Source organism: Maniola hyperantus, chromosome 9 (assembly GCF_902806685.2).
Source record: "Maniola hyperantus chromosome 9, iAphHyp1.2, whole genome shotgun sequence".
Classification (NCBI taxonomy): Eukaryota; Metazoa; Arthropoda; class Insecta; order Lepidoptera; family Nymphalidae; genus Maniola; species Maniola hyperantus.
Genome location: NC_048544.1, coordinates 7,182,601 through 7,200,120, shown reverse-complemented (window position 1 = coordinate 7,200,120; position 17,520 = coordinate 7,182,601). Strand labels below are relative to the sequence as shown.

Here is a 17,520-nt window from a genome sequence, read left to right as displayed (position 1 = left end):
TAATAAGCTATCAGCGCGAAGCCGGGGCGGGTCGCTAGTATAGAATATCATCATCATAATCATCATCATCAACCAATAGACGTCCACTGCTGGACATAAGTCTCTTGTAGGGACTTCCACACGCCACGGTCTTGCGCCGCCTGGATCCAGCGGCTCCCTGCGACTCGTCTGATGTCGTCCGTCCACCTAGTGGCGGGTCTTCCAACGCTTCGTCTTCCGGTGCGAGGTCGCCATTCTAGCACCTTGGGACCCCAACGTCTATCGGGTCTATCGGGCATAGAATATGCTTAGATAGATATAAGTAGTAGGTATAGCCGTGAACGGCTGGTTAACAGCTGGATAAGTCTCTTGAAGGAATTTCCACATTCTGTGGCAGCGTGGTGCATAGGTACATAAAAGGACTGCTCACATATTTTCACAATGTATTTACAATATATATTATATGAGCCGTATTGACAACATGTGCCGTATTTACATTTGAAACTATGGTGGAAAACGAGGCTTGGAGTTTGATGCTCGACAAAGGTTTCTCGGTCTTGATATCTCTGAAGTGAATCCGGCCCGCGTAGTTCACCGAGGGGTGAGGGCAGCAGGATTTTCGAATCGTTCCGAATTCAAATGGTGTTATAAGTGACAGCTGCTAAGTGCAATGTTTTCTTCTCAGCTGCCAGCCTTAGAAGAGGCCGCACGCCTCTACAACTCCACCGTCTGAACCGCTTGTGTTCCAATCCCGACTTTCACCGTCTCGACAACGTCCAATGTGGTCCGTCCACCTTGGAGTCTCCACTCTCCACGTCTTGTCAATTCAACACCCTGCTTTCCGGAGTAGCGTAGTAAGCCTTTCTAGCACATTGGCTTGGAATGTCAAGGTGTATTAATAAATGCATATTTTTTAGTGTTTACTTACACTTCAAGGATATTACTAAATTTTTGATATGTATTTAAAATTATTTAGTAAATGCATAATTATTTATTTTTATAAAGTATTTTCTCACAGTCACAGTCTAAGTCCCCAGGACTCCAAAGTCCTGGGGACTTAGATAAAGCAGAAGGAACCTTTGGGAAGTTTTTTACAATAAATTAGTACGGAATCTATGCTTTTTTATTTTTACACTAGGTACTGCCTGAAAAAAAGAATGTAATGTTTTCAGTGTATTTTACGAGAGATTCAGAGGTTTTTATTGTACCATAAGTCATAACATTATAATTATTCCTGAACAGATTTGAATGTACTACCTACATGAGAATCCTACATTCGTACCGAGTGACACGGGCTTTAATTTTTTTTTGAAAAAATTCAATATTGCAGTGCGTTCTTAATTTTTTTTAATATAAGTACTTATTAGGTACACTTGCTGTCTCTGAGCTTAATACTATTGTATGGTCTCTTCCAGCAAAATGCCACTGAAGGTGATGAAAGCCATTCGGTTGGAGGACGAATACAGTAAAAGGACTGGAATCACTCCTGAGGACATCGCTAAACTACGGCAGTGGCTAAAAACACAACCACATCTGCCAGAAGAGCATATCACAGGTACAGAAATTATTCATTAAATAGCTTATGCCCGTGACTTCGTCCGCATGGACTGCAATAATTTCAAATCCCTATTTAACCTCCTTTAGGAGTTGAATTAAAAAAAATCCTTTCTTAGAAGATGTCTACGTCAAAAATCATAATATAAGCTATCTGCAGTCTGCATGTCAGATTTCAGCCCGATCCGTCTAGTAAGTAGGTAGTTTGAGCTGTTTGCTGATAGGTCAGTCAGTCAGTCACCTAATATAATGTATAATAGACAATTCTATAATATAAATGATTCACTAAATGTTGTGCTCATCGCAAATCTCGAGAACAGCTGAACCGATTTCGCTAATTCTTTTTTTATAATATTCCTTGAAGTACTTACGAGGATGGTTCTTACGGAGAGAAGAATTTAAAAATCTGAATCGACTGTTAGGCGGAACGAAGTTCGCCAGGGCAGCTAATTTAATATATCTTATTACCTATTTAATACATCGTCGTCAAGAAACCTGCGTGCCCGAGAGTTTTTGATAATGTTCCCAAAGGTGTCTGAAGTTTGCCAATTCGCACTAGGCTAGCGTGGTGGACCATGACCTAAACCTTTCTCATTCTGAGAGGAGACCCATATTGCTGAGTAGTGAGCCGGTGATGGGTTGATCATGAAACTCACAAAAATTACAAATACAAATTGAATGAAACAATAAATCATAAGTCAAATTTTAGCAACATGGTTAGATAATTTAAAATACCTACCTACTTAACTACCTATTTAAAAACCATTATAGTCAGAGCTAAATGAATACCTGACTAATTCAGTTACCTACTATTGCTATTAAATTGTAATTACTGGTCTGGTGGGAGGCTTCGGCCGTGGCTAGTTACCACTCTACCGGCAAAACCCTGCCGCTAAGCGATTAAGCGTTCCGGTACGATGCCGTGTGGAAACCAAAGGGGGCATGGGTTTATTAAAAACTGCCATACCCCTTCTAGGTTAGCCCGCTTCCATCTTAGACTGCATCGTCACTTACCACCAGGTGAGATTGCAGTCAAGGGCTAACTTGTATCTGAATTAAAAAAAAACAACTTAGATAAGTGTCTAGTACAGTACCTACCTATTAAAAAAACTTGCGTGATAAAATCTTATATTATAGTCTACCAGCTATTTGTCAGACAGGTTTTTATCTGCTACAGTGTAACTAACAACTAACATTAAGGCCTGAATACACCAATCTTTACGGCAGGACTGTAGGAGGATGGGCTGTGACAGACTGACACAATTTCGCATCAGTATGGAATATAGAGTGTAACCAGAACGCTAGCAAAACCGAAGACATGTGATAGTACCTAATGATGATTATTAGTATAATACCACAGAAAAAAGTGCGAAAAAGAATAAAAAAATCCTATATTTTGTAAAAGTTCACGATATATTGCAAATAAAACATCTGAATGACGCTAGAGGTCAACGAGCGTTGCGTAAGTAGGCAACGCGGCGTGAATACCGCGCCGTTGGTGGAACATTGACACGAGTTTTGCGCGCTATACATTGCGGGCTTGAAAGATACTAAATCACTAAAACTACAAAATGAGGCAAATTGATGTTGGATTGTATTTAGGTAGCATAACAATAATGCTAAGTTTTTGCTAGCGTTCTTGTTACACCTGTAGATATAGGTACTTAAAATACCAAAAATCTACACAAAATAACTATAGACGCTCAGTTCAATAATGGCGAATTATTTTTCACAATACACGTAAACCACAGATATGTCCAGATTTGGAACTAGCGTGGCCCCCTCAGTCCCTCTCGCTCAAGCAGATTTTCTTACTTGTGAAATGTCATTCCTTCTACACTTCACGTTGTGTCAAATACTCACGTACAAATACATTTTGACAAACAAAAAAAAGTGGCCACGGTGATAAGGACAAAGCATAATCATTTTGTCACGTTCTAACAAGAGCTTAAATGCATTTAGCTATCTCTCTCTAACAGTAAGTGTCACAATAGGGCTACTTCTAACAGTCCTTATTCTCAGACGTAAACGATCTATTTATGTAGTAGGTACCTATACCTACCTATTATATCCGTTAATAGTCTATAATATTATAGCCGCTAGTAGGTATAGTACGCGACACGGCGAAATGGCAATCGGGGAGGGAAAGCCCCGCCTCATATCCCGATTGCCATCTGAACTTATCGCGGACTACAGCGATTAAAATAATACGGAAAACCTAATAGGTATATAATTATTTGATACATAATAATAGTAACCTACCGTACCTACTTAGTCCGTAATTTCATATGATTTGCATTGTGTTTTTTAAATGACAACAAAACAAGATACGGGAAACAATTTTAAAGATAATTATTACTTATACATATAATAAATAATAGCGCATTTACTGACATTATTATAGTTACTATCCGGGTAATCTATATTGAACCAATTTGTTTATTACTAGCGACCCGCCCCGGCTTCGCATGCCTAGCTTATTAGGTAGGTATCTACTATTTTCGTAGGGATCTCTATAAAAAAATAGCCTATGTCACTCGCAGGAATAATGTCGCTTTCTACTGGTGAAAGAAATGTCAAAATCTGTACCTAGTTCCAGAGATTACTTCCTATAAACAAACTTTACCCCGTTAAAATAAATATATATTAGTATAGATTTATGGCATTAGCTCATATTTTAACTAGCAATTGCCCGCGACTTCATCCGCGTAAAATTACTGGTTTCTTATGAGATCTGAAATTTTCCCGCTGTAAAAGGCCTCACTTACCTACTCAGTACTCACTCAGTCTCACCTTATGGCACGGAACCCAGAATACCTAAATGCATATTTTCATATTATCTCTAACTTCAAACACATAGGATTTTCATATAACTTTTCAAACTTCAATTCACCCCCTTAAGGGGAGAATTTAGTTAGGTCCTTTCTTATCTGATACCTACCCCCTAGAAAGAACCTACGTTTCAAGCTTTAAGTAAAAATAACAATACTTAAAACGTATCTATAAAAACTTTTGCCCCCTATTTTACCACGCTTAAGGGGCGAATTTCCCAAATTGACTTATTCAGATTTTAATAATTTTAAAGCTAATAACCTAAATGTCGATTTTCACGTCTCTAACTTCAAAACATAGGACTTTCATATAACCTTCGACCCTTTCACCCCCTTAAGGGGGGGAATTTAGTTAGATCCTTTCTTATCTGATACCTACCTCCTAGAAAGAACATAATATAGGTACGTTTCAAATTTCAAGTAAAAATAAGAATAGTTAAAACTTTTCTATAAAAACTTTACCCCCCTATTTTACCACCCTTTAGGGAGGAATTTCCCAAATTGACTTACCTATACAGATTTTTATTATTTAAAGCTAATAACCTAAATGTCGATTTTCACGTCTCTAACTTCAAAAACATAGGACTTTCATACAACCTTCGACCCCCCTTCCACTCCCTTAGGGAGGGAATTTTTCAAATCCTTTTCTTAGCTGACACCTACGTCTTAGAAAGAACCTACCTTCCAAATTTCAAGTTTACGTAGGCTTTATAGTTCCTGAGTGAGTGAGTGAGTGAGTGGTATTTTTATATTTATTTAGATAACAACTAACTGCATGTCATAAAAATATTAAAAAAAAACATTACTTAAATATTGTAAGTAGGTAAGAGATATTACACAAATGAAATAGAATTATTGTGATCCATGAAATAATAATTACTAGTGATATTACCATACAATACCAAAGTAATCAGGGTTACGGCAGTGCCCCCGCCAAGACGAGCCAAACTAAAGGACGGGGCACTACGTACCTTTTCTCGAAGCGTTTCGTCGTAGGTATTTTCGAGCAGTCATAGCTTCGGCCTGGATGACGCTAGATTAAGTATTTATTGACAACAATAAAATAAAAAATAAAATAAAACAATCAAGTGAGCGATGATTAGAATTTTTTTGCATTCATTCATTGCATTAAACGCACACGTTTAATCGTTGGTCTGAAACCGCAAAAAGTAACACGTTGCTTTGTATACAAACGCATACATAGCGACTTTTTACAGTAACTGATTTTAAAAACGTACCTATACCTAACTTGTTACGTTTGGAACGCGGTTTAGTAAACGCGCGATTTTTTTTTGTGTTTCTTTCTATACTAATAAAATAAACTAGCTTCGCCCGCGTAGATTTGGGTTTTTAAAAATCCTGTGGGAACTTTTGATTTTTCAGGGTTAACCTAAACCCAGGGTTAGTTAAACTTGCACACGAAGGGTTCCGTACCATCGTGCAGTATAAAACAGTAGTACGACTTATTTAGGTAGGTACCTACTTTATAATTTGTTTAAAACATGGCAGCAATTTTGAATTTTGACACACTCTGAAAATCTCAACTCTTCTTATTACGGTCCATGAGATACAACCTGCTGACAGAGCGACGCGGCCGGACGGATAGAAAGACGGACGGATGCACAGACGGAAGTACAGCGGGGGCTTAGTAATATGTAATAAATAATCGGGTAAGGAGTCCTTACTATATTATTCAGGTAAAAACCTTAGTATTTTAAATGTTTTAAGCTGGTTGGTAGTTACTTACTACTTAGTAGGTTCGTATTATAAAAACCTGTCAAACCGGAGTCACAGCTATGCCGACAATAACATGTGAGGAAAACGCATGTAGGAAGTAGAAACAGAAAAAAATATAGATAAACGACCTTCTTTGATAATAAAGTCGCCTTTATCAAGATTCTTTAAGTTGTATAAAACCACATAAAAAACTGAAATCTACATTCGTAATCAGTAGGTAAAGTTTATTTTATTTTTAGGGTTCCGTACCTCAAAAGGAAAAACGGAACCCTTATAGGATCACTTTGTTGTCTGTCTGTTTGTCCGTCTGTCTGTCAAGAAATCTACAGGGTACTTCCCGTTGACCTAGAATCATGAAATTTGGCAGGTAGGTAGATCTTATAGTTGACATTTGGGGAAAAATCTGAAAGCCGTGAATTTAGGGTTAGATCACACAAAAAAAATTAAATTGTGGTCATGAACTAATAATCGTATTTTCAATTTTCTAAGTAAGTTAACTATATCAAATGGGGTATCATATGAAAGGTTCACCTGTGCATTCTAAAACAGATTTTTATTTATTTTTATGAATCATAGTTTTTGAATAATTATCCTGCAAAATGTCGAAAAAATACGACTGTAGTACGGAACCCTCATTGCGCGAGCTTGACTCGCACTTGGCCGGTTTTTTTTAATATAGGAGTGTTATTTATATGCATAGCTGTAACTTCCTGATTGGGTAGGTACATTGACATTTTAAACTTGTTGCTCACAGATCCAGGTTGTTTGATCTTGATCTAAGTATACTAATATTATAAATGCGAAAGTGTGTCTGTCTGACTGTCTGCTAGCTTTTCACGGCCCAACAGTTTAACCGATTTTGATGAAATTCGGTACAAAGTTACCTTACATCCCGGGGATGGACATAGCCTACTTTTTATATCGGAAAATCTAAGAGTTCCCACGGGATTCTTAAAGGTCCATCTGATTAACCGATTTATATGAAACTAGATGATACCCGCGACTTCATCCGCGTGGGTTTACATTTTTACATCCCGTGGGAACATAATGGGTTTTCCGGGATAAAAAGTAGCCTATGTCCTTTCCCGGGATGCAAACTATCTCTGTACTTACCAAATTTCGTCGAAATCGGTTGAACGGATGGGCCGTGAAAAGCTAGCAGACAGACAGACAGACACACTTTCGCAATTTATAATATTAGTATGGTTTTGGTACAGAGGTGGATTTGGTGCTTTCGGAAATTGATATACTTAGGCAATTTTTTATCCCGGAAAATCTAAGAGATCCACGGGATTTTCAAAAAACCTTAATACATGCAGATGAAATCGTAAGCATCATCTAGTTTTTTTTTTAAATAAATAGGTATAAGTCCCACAAATTGCTAATGCTAATGACGTCAGCACTAGACTGAAGTTTCGAGCTGATAGTATATTTTAATTTCCGCTGACGTCAAAATGACGTCCTTTCAATGTTAATGAGACATGGTTCCAGCGCAATAGCAATTTGCGGGGCGTATACTACCTACATTTATTCATCTTGCAGTAAACAGGAAGGGTGTTTTTGGGATTTTCAACCCAACTCGGATATGAAGCGATATAAGTCAAACTTCAACTTCCCAATTGTTTTTTCTCTAAAGAATATCAAAAAAATATAAATTAGGGTTTGATCCCAAAGACGTAGGTATGACCTGCTATGTTTGATCTTACTTCCATAGTCCCACTAATCCCAGACTTTAATGTCAAATAGAAAGGCAAAATTTTGGCAAAACTCCGGCAATTCTCTCTCCAATACCGGGAGTATATCTATGCTCAGAAGATTTCGAAGGCGTAGGTGTGTTTCACCTTTTTTCTATCGAGAAAAGTTTGTTATGGTTTGTCCAATCGTGTTTTCTTCGGACTATAGGTCTAGAAGACATAATGAAAAATATCATAATATATTAATTTCAAATTTTTAGGTCCACGCGTTACGAACTTATTTTAATTTTAGTATCGACGAAAAAGGAGAACGTTTCGTTAAGGTAAGTAACTCCTGCTTATACTCAAGTTTCATTTTTTTCAGATTTGGATCTGATATTAGCGTATCATTGTTGCAATCGTAGTTCAGAACTTGCAAAACAAGTGCTGGACCTAAATTTAACACTACGCACGCTCTTTACTAATTATTTTGAAAATAGAAAAGTCGACGATCAAATTGAACGTGTTTTTAATGATATGTAAGTTGTATTACTTTATACTATATTTTAGCACATTGTAGGTGTACATTCTATAAGATTCATAAAAATCTTCTATATATAAAAAAGGACTGGGAAGGAAGCTGACTGATTGACTGACTGATCAATCAGTATCAACGCACAGCTCAATTTATTATTACGACAATCTGCTAAGAAAGGATTTTAGAAAATTCAACTCCTAAGGGAGTAAAATACTGATTCAAAATTTGTGTAGACCACGCGGACGAAGTCGCGGGGATAAGCTAGTAAACAAAAAAAAAACCTGAGCAGGTAATAAGTACCTACCTATCTAATTTTTTTCAGAGTACTGACTGTCCTACCTGCTCGGACGAGTGAAGGCTACGCTATATTATACACTCATCTCACTAACTACGACCCTAAGCAATTTAATTTTGGACTAGCTATAAGGTAGGTCTGTTTATGGCCATGCATATTTGCCTACTGGCGCGGCCGTCCAATATTGTCGCCCGTCACGCACCACTGTACAATAGGCTAGTTGACACTTTTTTTAAGTAGGTCTTAAATGGTTAATATTTGTCCTATTAGATCAAAAAAATTAACACTATATTTATTTGCGCCCTAAAAACCGTAAAACTTTAATTTAAAAATATATTTTTCTTAGACAGGTGAAAACACTGTCGGCCATGTTTGGCCGATAGATTATCTGTGCTCTAACGTCATGCATTTGTAAACAACAGCATAACATCCCAAAGTTTAATAAACATGACTTCTATACTAGTTTACATGAAAAATATAGTAATTATCGTTATTGTATCATCCGAAAAGGTAAAAACGCATCGATAAAGACCACAGGAAAGTTTTGGATTAGAGTGCCCAGTGAAATAAATATACGTAACACGCAAAGACTTCCTTAAAGGGATCCTATATGACTAACGACCAGTGGCGTGCAGCTCATAGAGGCATAAACGCACTGCTTACCCTCATTGTAATAAATCAATGCTTATTTTTCATTTTAACCTGCCATGTAATAAGTTCATACCTAAATGCATACCCTGGCTTAAACTCATGTGCACGCCACTGCTAACGACTGCAACCCAAATTTATTTTTGCAAAGATCACTTTGTTGTAAGTCTTACCTAATAACTTATTCAATTTATACAGAGAAAACGATAATTTTTTACGTTTACTATGAGTTTTTAGAAATATATAAAAACTAGCTTATGCTCGTGACTTCGCCCGCGTGGACTTTATTTTCAAACCCCCATTTAACACACTCAGGAGTAGAATTTCAAAAAATCCTTTCGTAGTGGATACCTTCCTTTTACCTACAGAGAACACACCCACCAAGTTTCATGTATTTAGGACCAGCTGTTTAGATGTTTAGGCTGTGCGTTGATATATAAGTTAGTCAGTCAGGACTTTAAATTTTATATGTATGGATACTACGTTAGTCCACGCGTGACATAGGGATGACATTTCTTTGTTTACATATTGAATGACGTCACATCATGGCTGACAGCGTTTTCTGCGTTTCAAATAAAAATAAAAACTGTATTTTTTTAAATTGGATTTATATATCCATCCTGCGTTTTTAATAATTGTTATTGATATATTTCGTTGTCTTAAGCAAAATACTATAATAAATAATCATTTATTGGACGAAGTTAGATATGAGTCAAGTAGCCTATTAATCGGATGGTAGCCGGATAGGTTACAAATTAATATTGCCATGCTTATTTTCCTACTGGCGCGGCCGTCCAATATTGTCGCCCGTCACGCACGTCCGAGTGCCACTTTACAATTGATTTGATTGATTTTTGATTTTTAGATGTCATTTATTTTTAACCGACTTCAAAAAAAAGGAGGAGGTTCTCAATTCGTCGGAATCTTTTTTTTTATGTATGTTCCCCGATTACTCAAAAAACGCCTGGACCGATTTTGAAATTTTTTTTTTGTTTGAAAGGGTATACTTCAAAGTTGGTCCCATTTCAATTTGGTGAAGATCTGATGAACATCTTCGAAGATAGATACTGGAACTCCTCAACGGATAAGAGTAAATTGCTCGCGATCAGTGTAATAGCTTAGTAAACAGTAGATTTTTAACCAGTCATAGCATAATTCCATGGGGCCACTAAAAATTGTGAAATAAAAAATTTTTACAAAAAAAATAAAAACCGACTTCGTTACATAAACACTAAAAATTTAAAAATAATTTAATTTATTACCGAATATATTATGTATACAAGAGTTAATATAGTTCCATAATAATATTTTTTGGGGTCGGTTATTATTTGTTATCATTATCATAATGTGCAATATATTTGAGCTATAACACACAGATACTAAACTAACTAATTATAACAATATTCGGAGTAAGCTATTATGTCTAACTACTACGAAAAACAATAATTTTTATTTAAAAAAAAGAGTACAAACACGACGCCAAAAGCATTAAATTCTTACTTATTATTTACAAGCCGGGTAGGTAGAAAAACTGACCTACAGAATCGGCAACGCGCTGCGTTAACCGGTCGCTTGTACTGATACACTGTTATGAGTCACCGAGGAAATAGTGATGGGGCAGTCTATACCTGTTGTATGTATCGGCAAACGATAACGTGCCGAATCTACTTCTGCCGATTGATGAAATCAACATATTTGGATGAGTAGGGTTTTTACGTATATAAAAATTGTGGGATAACTTAAAAATATAATCTTTTAGAAAAGGGTATTTTATACTATTATGTAATTTTTTGAGATTAGTTCGGAAAGGTGTATTATATGCTATTTTAATAGCTTTATTTTGTATTACCTGTAGTTTAGCATATTTACTGTCGGTGATGCTATACCAGACGGGAGCTGCGTAAGTTATACAGGGTCTCACTAAAGTGGAATAAACTCTCAACTTTGTGCAAGAACTTAATTTAGACTTACGGTTGAGTATTGGTCGTAATGCGTTAATAGCTTTAGCTCCTTTAAGAATGTCAGTATTTTTGCACCAATTTACTTTATCGTCGATTATTGTACCAAGGTATTTAACTTGACGGCTCCAACTTCCAAGGTATAGAGTAATTATCTATTTTAATTGTGGATGTGGGAACCGAGCGTTTTCTAGTAAACATTATACTTTCTGTTTTATTAAAATTTAGTTTTAGCTTCCACTTCGTAAAAAAGCTATTCAATAACTCCAAGGAAAGTTGTAAACGTGCGATTACAAGATCGCAGTCCTCAGAGGTAGTATACGAGGCTATGTCGTCAGCATATATGGCGAGGTGTGTGTGCGGTTGTTTAGGGATATCATTTATGAAAAGTGTGAAGAGATATGGACCCAAAATCGATCCTTGCGGCACACCACCACTGTACAATTAATCGGATGGTAGTCGGATAGGTCACAAAATATTGACCATGCCTATGTGCCTACTGCTGCGGCCGTCCAATATTGTTGCCCCGTCCGTTGTTGGCCGTCCAATATAGAGCCTCAATAGCTCAACGGGTAAAGGAGTGGACTGAAAACCGAAAGGTCGTCGGTTCAAACCGTTGCACTATTGTCGTACCTACTCCTAGCACAAGCTTGACGCTTAGTTGGAGAGAAAGGGGAAAATTTGTCATTTAACATGGCTAATATGCTTTAAAAAAAAATTTGCCAAAATATTTACTCTCCTTACTTTGTGATACGGTGCAGGTGATATGGTCACACAATATAGGTAAAAGGTAGTTATTCCCGCCAGGTTACGAATTTTAGTTTTTTCTGGCGCCCAACGATCGATGCTTATACAATGCGCTTTTCTCATTAGGCACCTACGAGATAAAAATGCCAACTTTTGCCATACTTTTGCAGGGCAGCGCTCATGATTCTCGACCTGTGTCAGTTACAAGATGGTACCTGGCCTGGGTTTCTCATCGTCTTGGATTTTGAAGGCGTAACCTTAGGCCATATAGCCAGGTTAGACTTGCAGAACATACAACAATTCCTTTATTATATTCAGGTGAGTAAACAATCACACACTGTAGCATGGCCGTAGCAAAAGTTGTTTTCCTGGTTAGTGGAGTTTTATCTTTCAATTTGACAATATTAAAGAATACAACAACAATTATTAGGAGTGCGAGCGTAACGAACGCAATGCGTTTGCGTTCGCTAAATGCGCGAAATGCGTTGCAACTTGCATTGGATGCCATCAAACTCGGCCTTTCCGCGCACCACACTGCAAAGATTCTACTTAGATATATAACTTTCTATGTGCTCGACTACATACCCAGTGGTTTTATTAGATACCTATTACGTTACAGTAAGTTATAAGCAATTAACTAACATACATTAGAACTCTATTGGTTATCAGGCCAGAGTTCAAACAAAAATGCCCATGGTCCTTCGGTACAGAGACAGCTTGCATCTCGGGGAGAAACAGGTTAATTTTAATCCCGAGAAATCAAATATTTCTTACTTCGCGGGTATCATCCAGTATTATGATATAACTAGCTGATGCCCGCGACTTCGTCTGCGTGAAATTAGGTTATATTTAAATCTCGTGGGAACTCTTTGATTTTCCGGGATCAAAAGCCTATGTCACTGTCCAGGTCTTCATCTATACCCATGCAAAAAATCGCGTCAATCTGTTGCATGGTTGCGACGTAATTGAAGGACAAACCAACAAACAAACACACTTTCGCATTTATAATAAGGATACTGAGGTACTAATTAAATCAATGTATCACTTCTTTTCTAACTTGGTATTATTATATTGACAGGAAGCAATCTTAGTAAAGCTCAAGGGAATGCACTTTCTAAATGCGCCGTCTTTCATTGACAAGTTGCTACTCATGATGAAGCCGTTCCTGAAGAAACAACTGATGGACGCTCTACACATCCACACCACCGGCTCTAGTACTGTGGAAAAGTTTGTGTCCCTCGCAGCCTTTCCCAAGGAATCAGGAGGAGAATATAAAAGCTACCGGGAAATTCAAGGTTTTATTCTATTTTTTATTTGTTAGGGTTTTTGCGTGTAATTTGTGTATTTTTTCAACATTTTGCAGGATAATTCAAAAACAATGATGCATAGAAATAAATAAAAATCTGTTTTAGAATGCACAGGTGAAGCTTTTTCATATGATACCCCACTTGATATAGTTATCTTACTTCGAAAATTGAAAATATTAATTTTTAGTTCATGACCACAATTTAAATTTTTTGTGTGAAGTAACGACAAATTCACGGTTTTCAGATTTTTCCCCGAATGTCTGCTATAAGACCTACCTACCTGCCAAATTTCATGATTCTAGGTCAACGGTAAGTACCCTGTAGGTTTCTTGACAGACCGACAGACAGACAGACAGACAACAAAGTGATCCTATAAGGGTTTGGTTTTTCCTTTTGAGGTACGGAACCCTAAAAAAGGAACCCACTTCGTTGTCTGTCTGTTTTTCTGTTTACCTATCTGTCTGTCTCAGGAGGTACTACATTACAATCATGAAATTTGGCAAGAAGCAATAGCACAAGTATAGGGAAAAATCGAAAAATCATATAGGCCACATTAATATTTGCAATTACAATCTTATGTATATATATGCAGTTCGAGATAATTAAAGCAACAAAATAATAAAATTGAATCCTTTCAAGTTATGGAACCCTCAGTGCGCGAGTCCAACTCGCACTTGGCCGGTTTTTTTAATACCCTTCGTGTGTGTCGCGCATAATTAGCCACTGTGCAGTGTTGCAAGAGCAGTGCCAGCCCAGTGGTTAAGACGTCGACCTCTTATTCGAGAAGTCGGGGTTCGATCCCGCGCACGCACCTCTAACTTTTCGGAGTTACATTGTGCGCTTTAAGCAATAAATATTACTTGCTTCAATAGTGAAGGAATACATCGTGAGGAAACCTGCATGGCTGAGTGTTCTCCTAATGATTGTGAAGTTTGCCAGTCAGCACTTCGCAAGCGTGGTGGACTAAGGCCAAACCCTTCTTATTCTGACTCTGAGCGGATTCGGGTTTTACGAAATTGAATTCTTTTTATTCATTAAACTTTTACAACATCGATTAAAAATAGAATAGAATAGAATAATATGTTTTTATTCAAGTAGACTTTTACAAGCGCTTTCGAATAGTCGGGTAGTTTTAATTGACCGATTTGTCGAGGTTGTACACATTTTGGGGTTTTGTATTTTTTTTATATACTTATACTAATAAGCAAGAATTATTTTGAAAGCCACGAATATTCTTCTTATAGGTTCTAATAAGTTGTTTTTTTTTTGCTAAAATAACGAAGCATTTTTTATGCCACTTAGATGATGTTCTGGAAAACATGAGGGAAAACAAGGATTTCTTCGAGAATGAGAACAAAAAACGTGTGACTGAAGCCCACAGGCCCGGCAAGCCGAAGACAATAACGGATATTTTTGGTGGTGTTGAAGGTTCTTTCAAGAAGCTAGAAATTGATTGATTTATACAATAGATACATTTATAGAATTATAATTTAAAATGGTGATTAACATTTTACAACTTTAAAGATTTTTAAATAAACTTACTCAGGGCTTGCTCAGACGAGAGACAAAAATCCCCAAAATGTACTTAGATAAAATTTCCACCGAGAGTTCGCCACGAGCTCAACACTGCTCAACACGGTGTGCTGATCGCGGGACCATTGGCGGGACTTTTTGCAGTCCTTCGTATGCGTTCGATGCAGTTGTACCCCGAGGACTGACCTTAGAGTAAGGGACTGACCATCGTCTGTGCAGGCCTATAAACTATTTTTAAATATAAATAATTCAGTTAATCCCCGAAAGGAGGATGGAAGAGAGATTTTGCAGGTGGAGCGGCCATTTTAACTGTCAAATGTCAAACTTGTGTCAAATTTTATGTCATAAAAGTCATAAATACAGTGCGACGAGGCTATCTTGGCGCGTGGTGAAAATCAGAACTAACGTTGCCGTCAATCTTAGTCTGAGCCGTCAAGTGTCCCCTTTGTTCTTGTTTGAATATTCCTGAGGAATATTCTAAGCCTTTGTTCTCCAACAGCGCCCCCCTGTCAATGTCATTCAAGTGCCAAGAGAATCTTGTCGCACTGTACGATTTTAGTCTCAGGTGCAACCACATAGTTTCGTGGGTGCAACCGAAAAGAGTCGAGATTAATTAATGAGGGTGCCACTTTTGTTCTTGTGGTAGGTGGCACTATGTACTGTAACCAAAACAATATTGATATATTGACGGGGCGGTGGAGTAGGTTTTGCAGGTGGAGCGGCCATTTTAACTTTGTGTCAAATTTCATGTTTAAAATACGATTGTCTCAGGTGCAACCACATAGATTCGTGGGTGCAACCGACAAGAGTAGAAATTAAATGAGGGTGCCACTTTCGTTCCTGTGGTAACACAAGTCGATGGGTAACACCATGTACTGCAACCATACTGCAACCAAAACAATATTGATATATTGACGGGGCGGTGGAGCAGGTTTTGCAGGTGGAGAGGCCATTTTAACTTTATGTGTCAAATTTCATATCAAAAATACGATTTTAGATGTGCAACCACATAGATTCGTAGGTGCAACCGAAAAGAGTTGAATTTAAATGAGGGTGCCACTATCGTTCTTGCGGTAACACTATGTACTGCAACCAAAACAATATTGATAGATTTTGATATTTTTTAATAATTAAAAACACTGGAGAAGCCTATGTCGAAATAATAATAAAATTGTGTTTATAATATAGGGTTAGCTTACTAATATATAGAATTAAACAGTTTAAAAGGTACTAATAATAAAATGGGTAGGTACCTAACTTGAAGTCAAGAGTGAATCTAGGCATCTTCTAGGCAAGTGCGCTCAATGTATCAATTGCACTGGTCACAGTATAACTATTATTGTTTGCTTTCGCAAAATTTTGAAATGAAATATTATAATGAAAATAATATGCTTGAAATGCACAATTTAAGTATTAATTTCTTGAGTGATACAAGGCAAAATATATAGTTCACGATATACCTGAAATATAAGGTGCGCTTTATGTCCTCAAATGCGACAATAGTTGGCAAGCTTGATATTCGGCCAAAAAGCGTATTAAAACTTTGTAATTCACTTCATGGGCACCGTTGTGAATCGTTTTGTTGGTAATGTGACCGTTAGTTAGTCTTTTTCCTACATATTATTATAACTATTTCTTACTATTAAAAGTAATATTTATGGTATGGTTTATTTTGTGTTCATATCCTTATGTCGTCGATATCCCATCTACACGCACGAATTGTTTTGCGTCATCATTCCTCATTCGCATGGCTAAGGTTTGGAATACTCTTCCACGATATGTGTTTCCTACCAACTACAACCCGGGTATCTTTAAAACAAGAGTGAGCATCTTCTAGGTAAACGCGTCCCATCTTAGGCCGCATCATCACTTTCCATCAGGTGTGATTGCGGTCAAGCGTTTGCCTTTAATGAATAAAAAAAAAACCTATTTTTACGTAACTAGACTGAGTAAAAAAATCTAGACAAAGGAACGTTTGATTTACACTAAAGAGAGAGCACAGATAAAGTTACTAATGTGATAAACAGAGACGCAGCTAACCTATTTTTTGTCTTTTATCGTGTAACCGGTTTTTTTCAAGGACTACAAAGTAGTTGCAAAACAAACTTTGAGAATTCGTTGCGGCATTGTACTTCTCATTAGTTATTTACTTGTTTTCACATAAAAAACGTTTGATACAAATATTGTTGATCGGTTAATACAAATATTGGTACAGATTCTGAGCACAATCTAATTTTATAGTATTCGCATCCTCTTCTTGGTTACTAATGTAATATGAAAAAGACAGACGCAGTTTGACAGTTTTAAATTTAATTTTTAGATGGTTACACCCGTGATTTTAGCGCACAGTCACGAGCCTACTGTTTAAAGTAGCGTGCACTAAAATTTAAGAGTCTTTAAATGTAAAGTTCATATTATTCTGTCGCTTTTTAGAATTGTTAAAAAGAAAAGGATGCAGACACTCTAAATTTAGTTTAGAGAAAGACAACGGAATCGGTACCATTGACTACTAAACATAGGTAATTGTCGTGTTATTCATCGTTACGTCGTGCTATCGCTATCTCAGATGCGGTTACACAGTACTTTAGTCTAGATTTTTTACTCAGTCTACGGAAATTTCAGATTTTGATTGACTTTTTGTGGCAATTTTTTTATTTTAATTTATTTTACGACCATGGATGATTTTTTGTAAAATGACGATGACAAAGTTATGGAGTCAC

The 17,520-nt window shown here is 36.9% G+C and overlaps 1 protein-coding gene across 1 annotated transcript; it reads left to right on the top strand.

Annotated features, from left to right (window-relative positions):
• Nucleotides 1-846: 846 nt before the first annotated feature.
• LOC117984989 (clavesin-1-like) lies at nucleotides 847-16,463 on the top strand. The gene is made up of 7 exons (XM_069501050.1): nucleotides 847-869; nucleotides 1,395-1,534; nucleotides 8,160-8,313; nucleotides 8,635-8,739; nucleotides 12,131-12,278; nucleotides 13,039-13,255; nucleotides 14,570-16,463. Exons 1-7 carry the CDS (start codon nucleotides 862-864, stop codon nucleotides 14,722-14,724), a joined length of 927 nt encoding a protein of 308 aa, XP_069357151.1. The 5' UTR covers nucleotides 847-861; the 3' UTR covers nucleotides 14,725-16,463.
• Nucleotides 16,464-17,520: the final 1,057 nt, after the last annotated feature.

Coding starts and splice junctions, on each gene's coding strand:
- LOC117984989 (XM_069501050.1), top strand. Junction 8,314..8,634: donor GAACGTGTTTTTAATGATAT/GTAAGTTGTATT, acceptor AATTTTTTTCAG/AGTACTGACTGTCCTACCTG. Junction 8,740..12,130: donor AATTTTGGACTAGCTATAAG/GTAGGTCTGTTT, acceptor ATACTTTTGCAG/GGCAGCGCTCATGATTCTCG.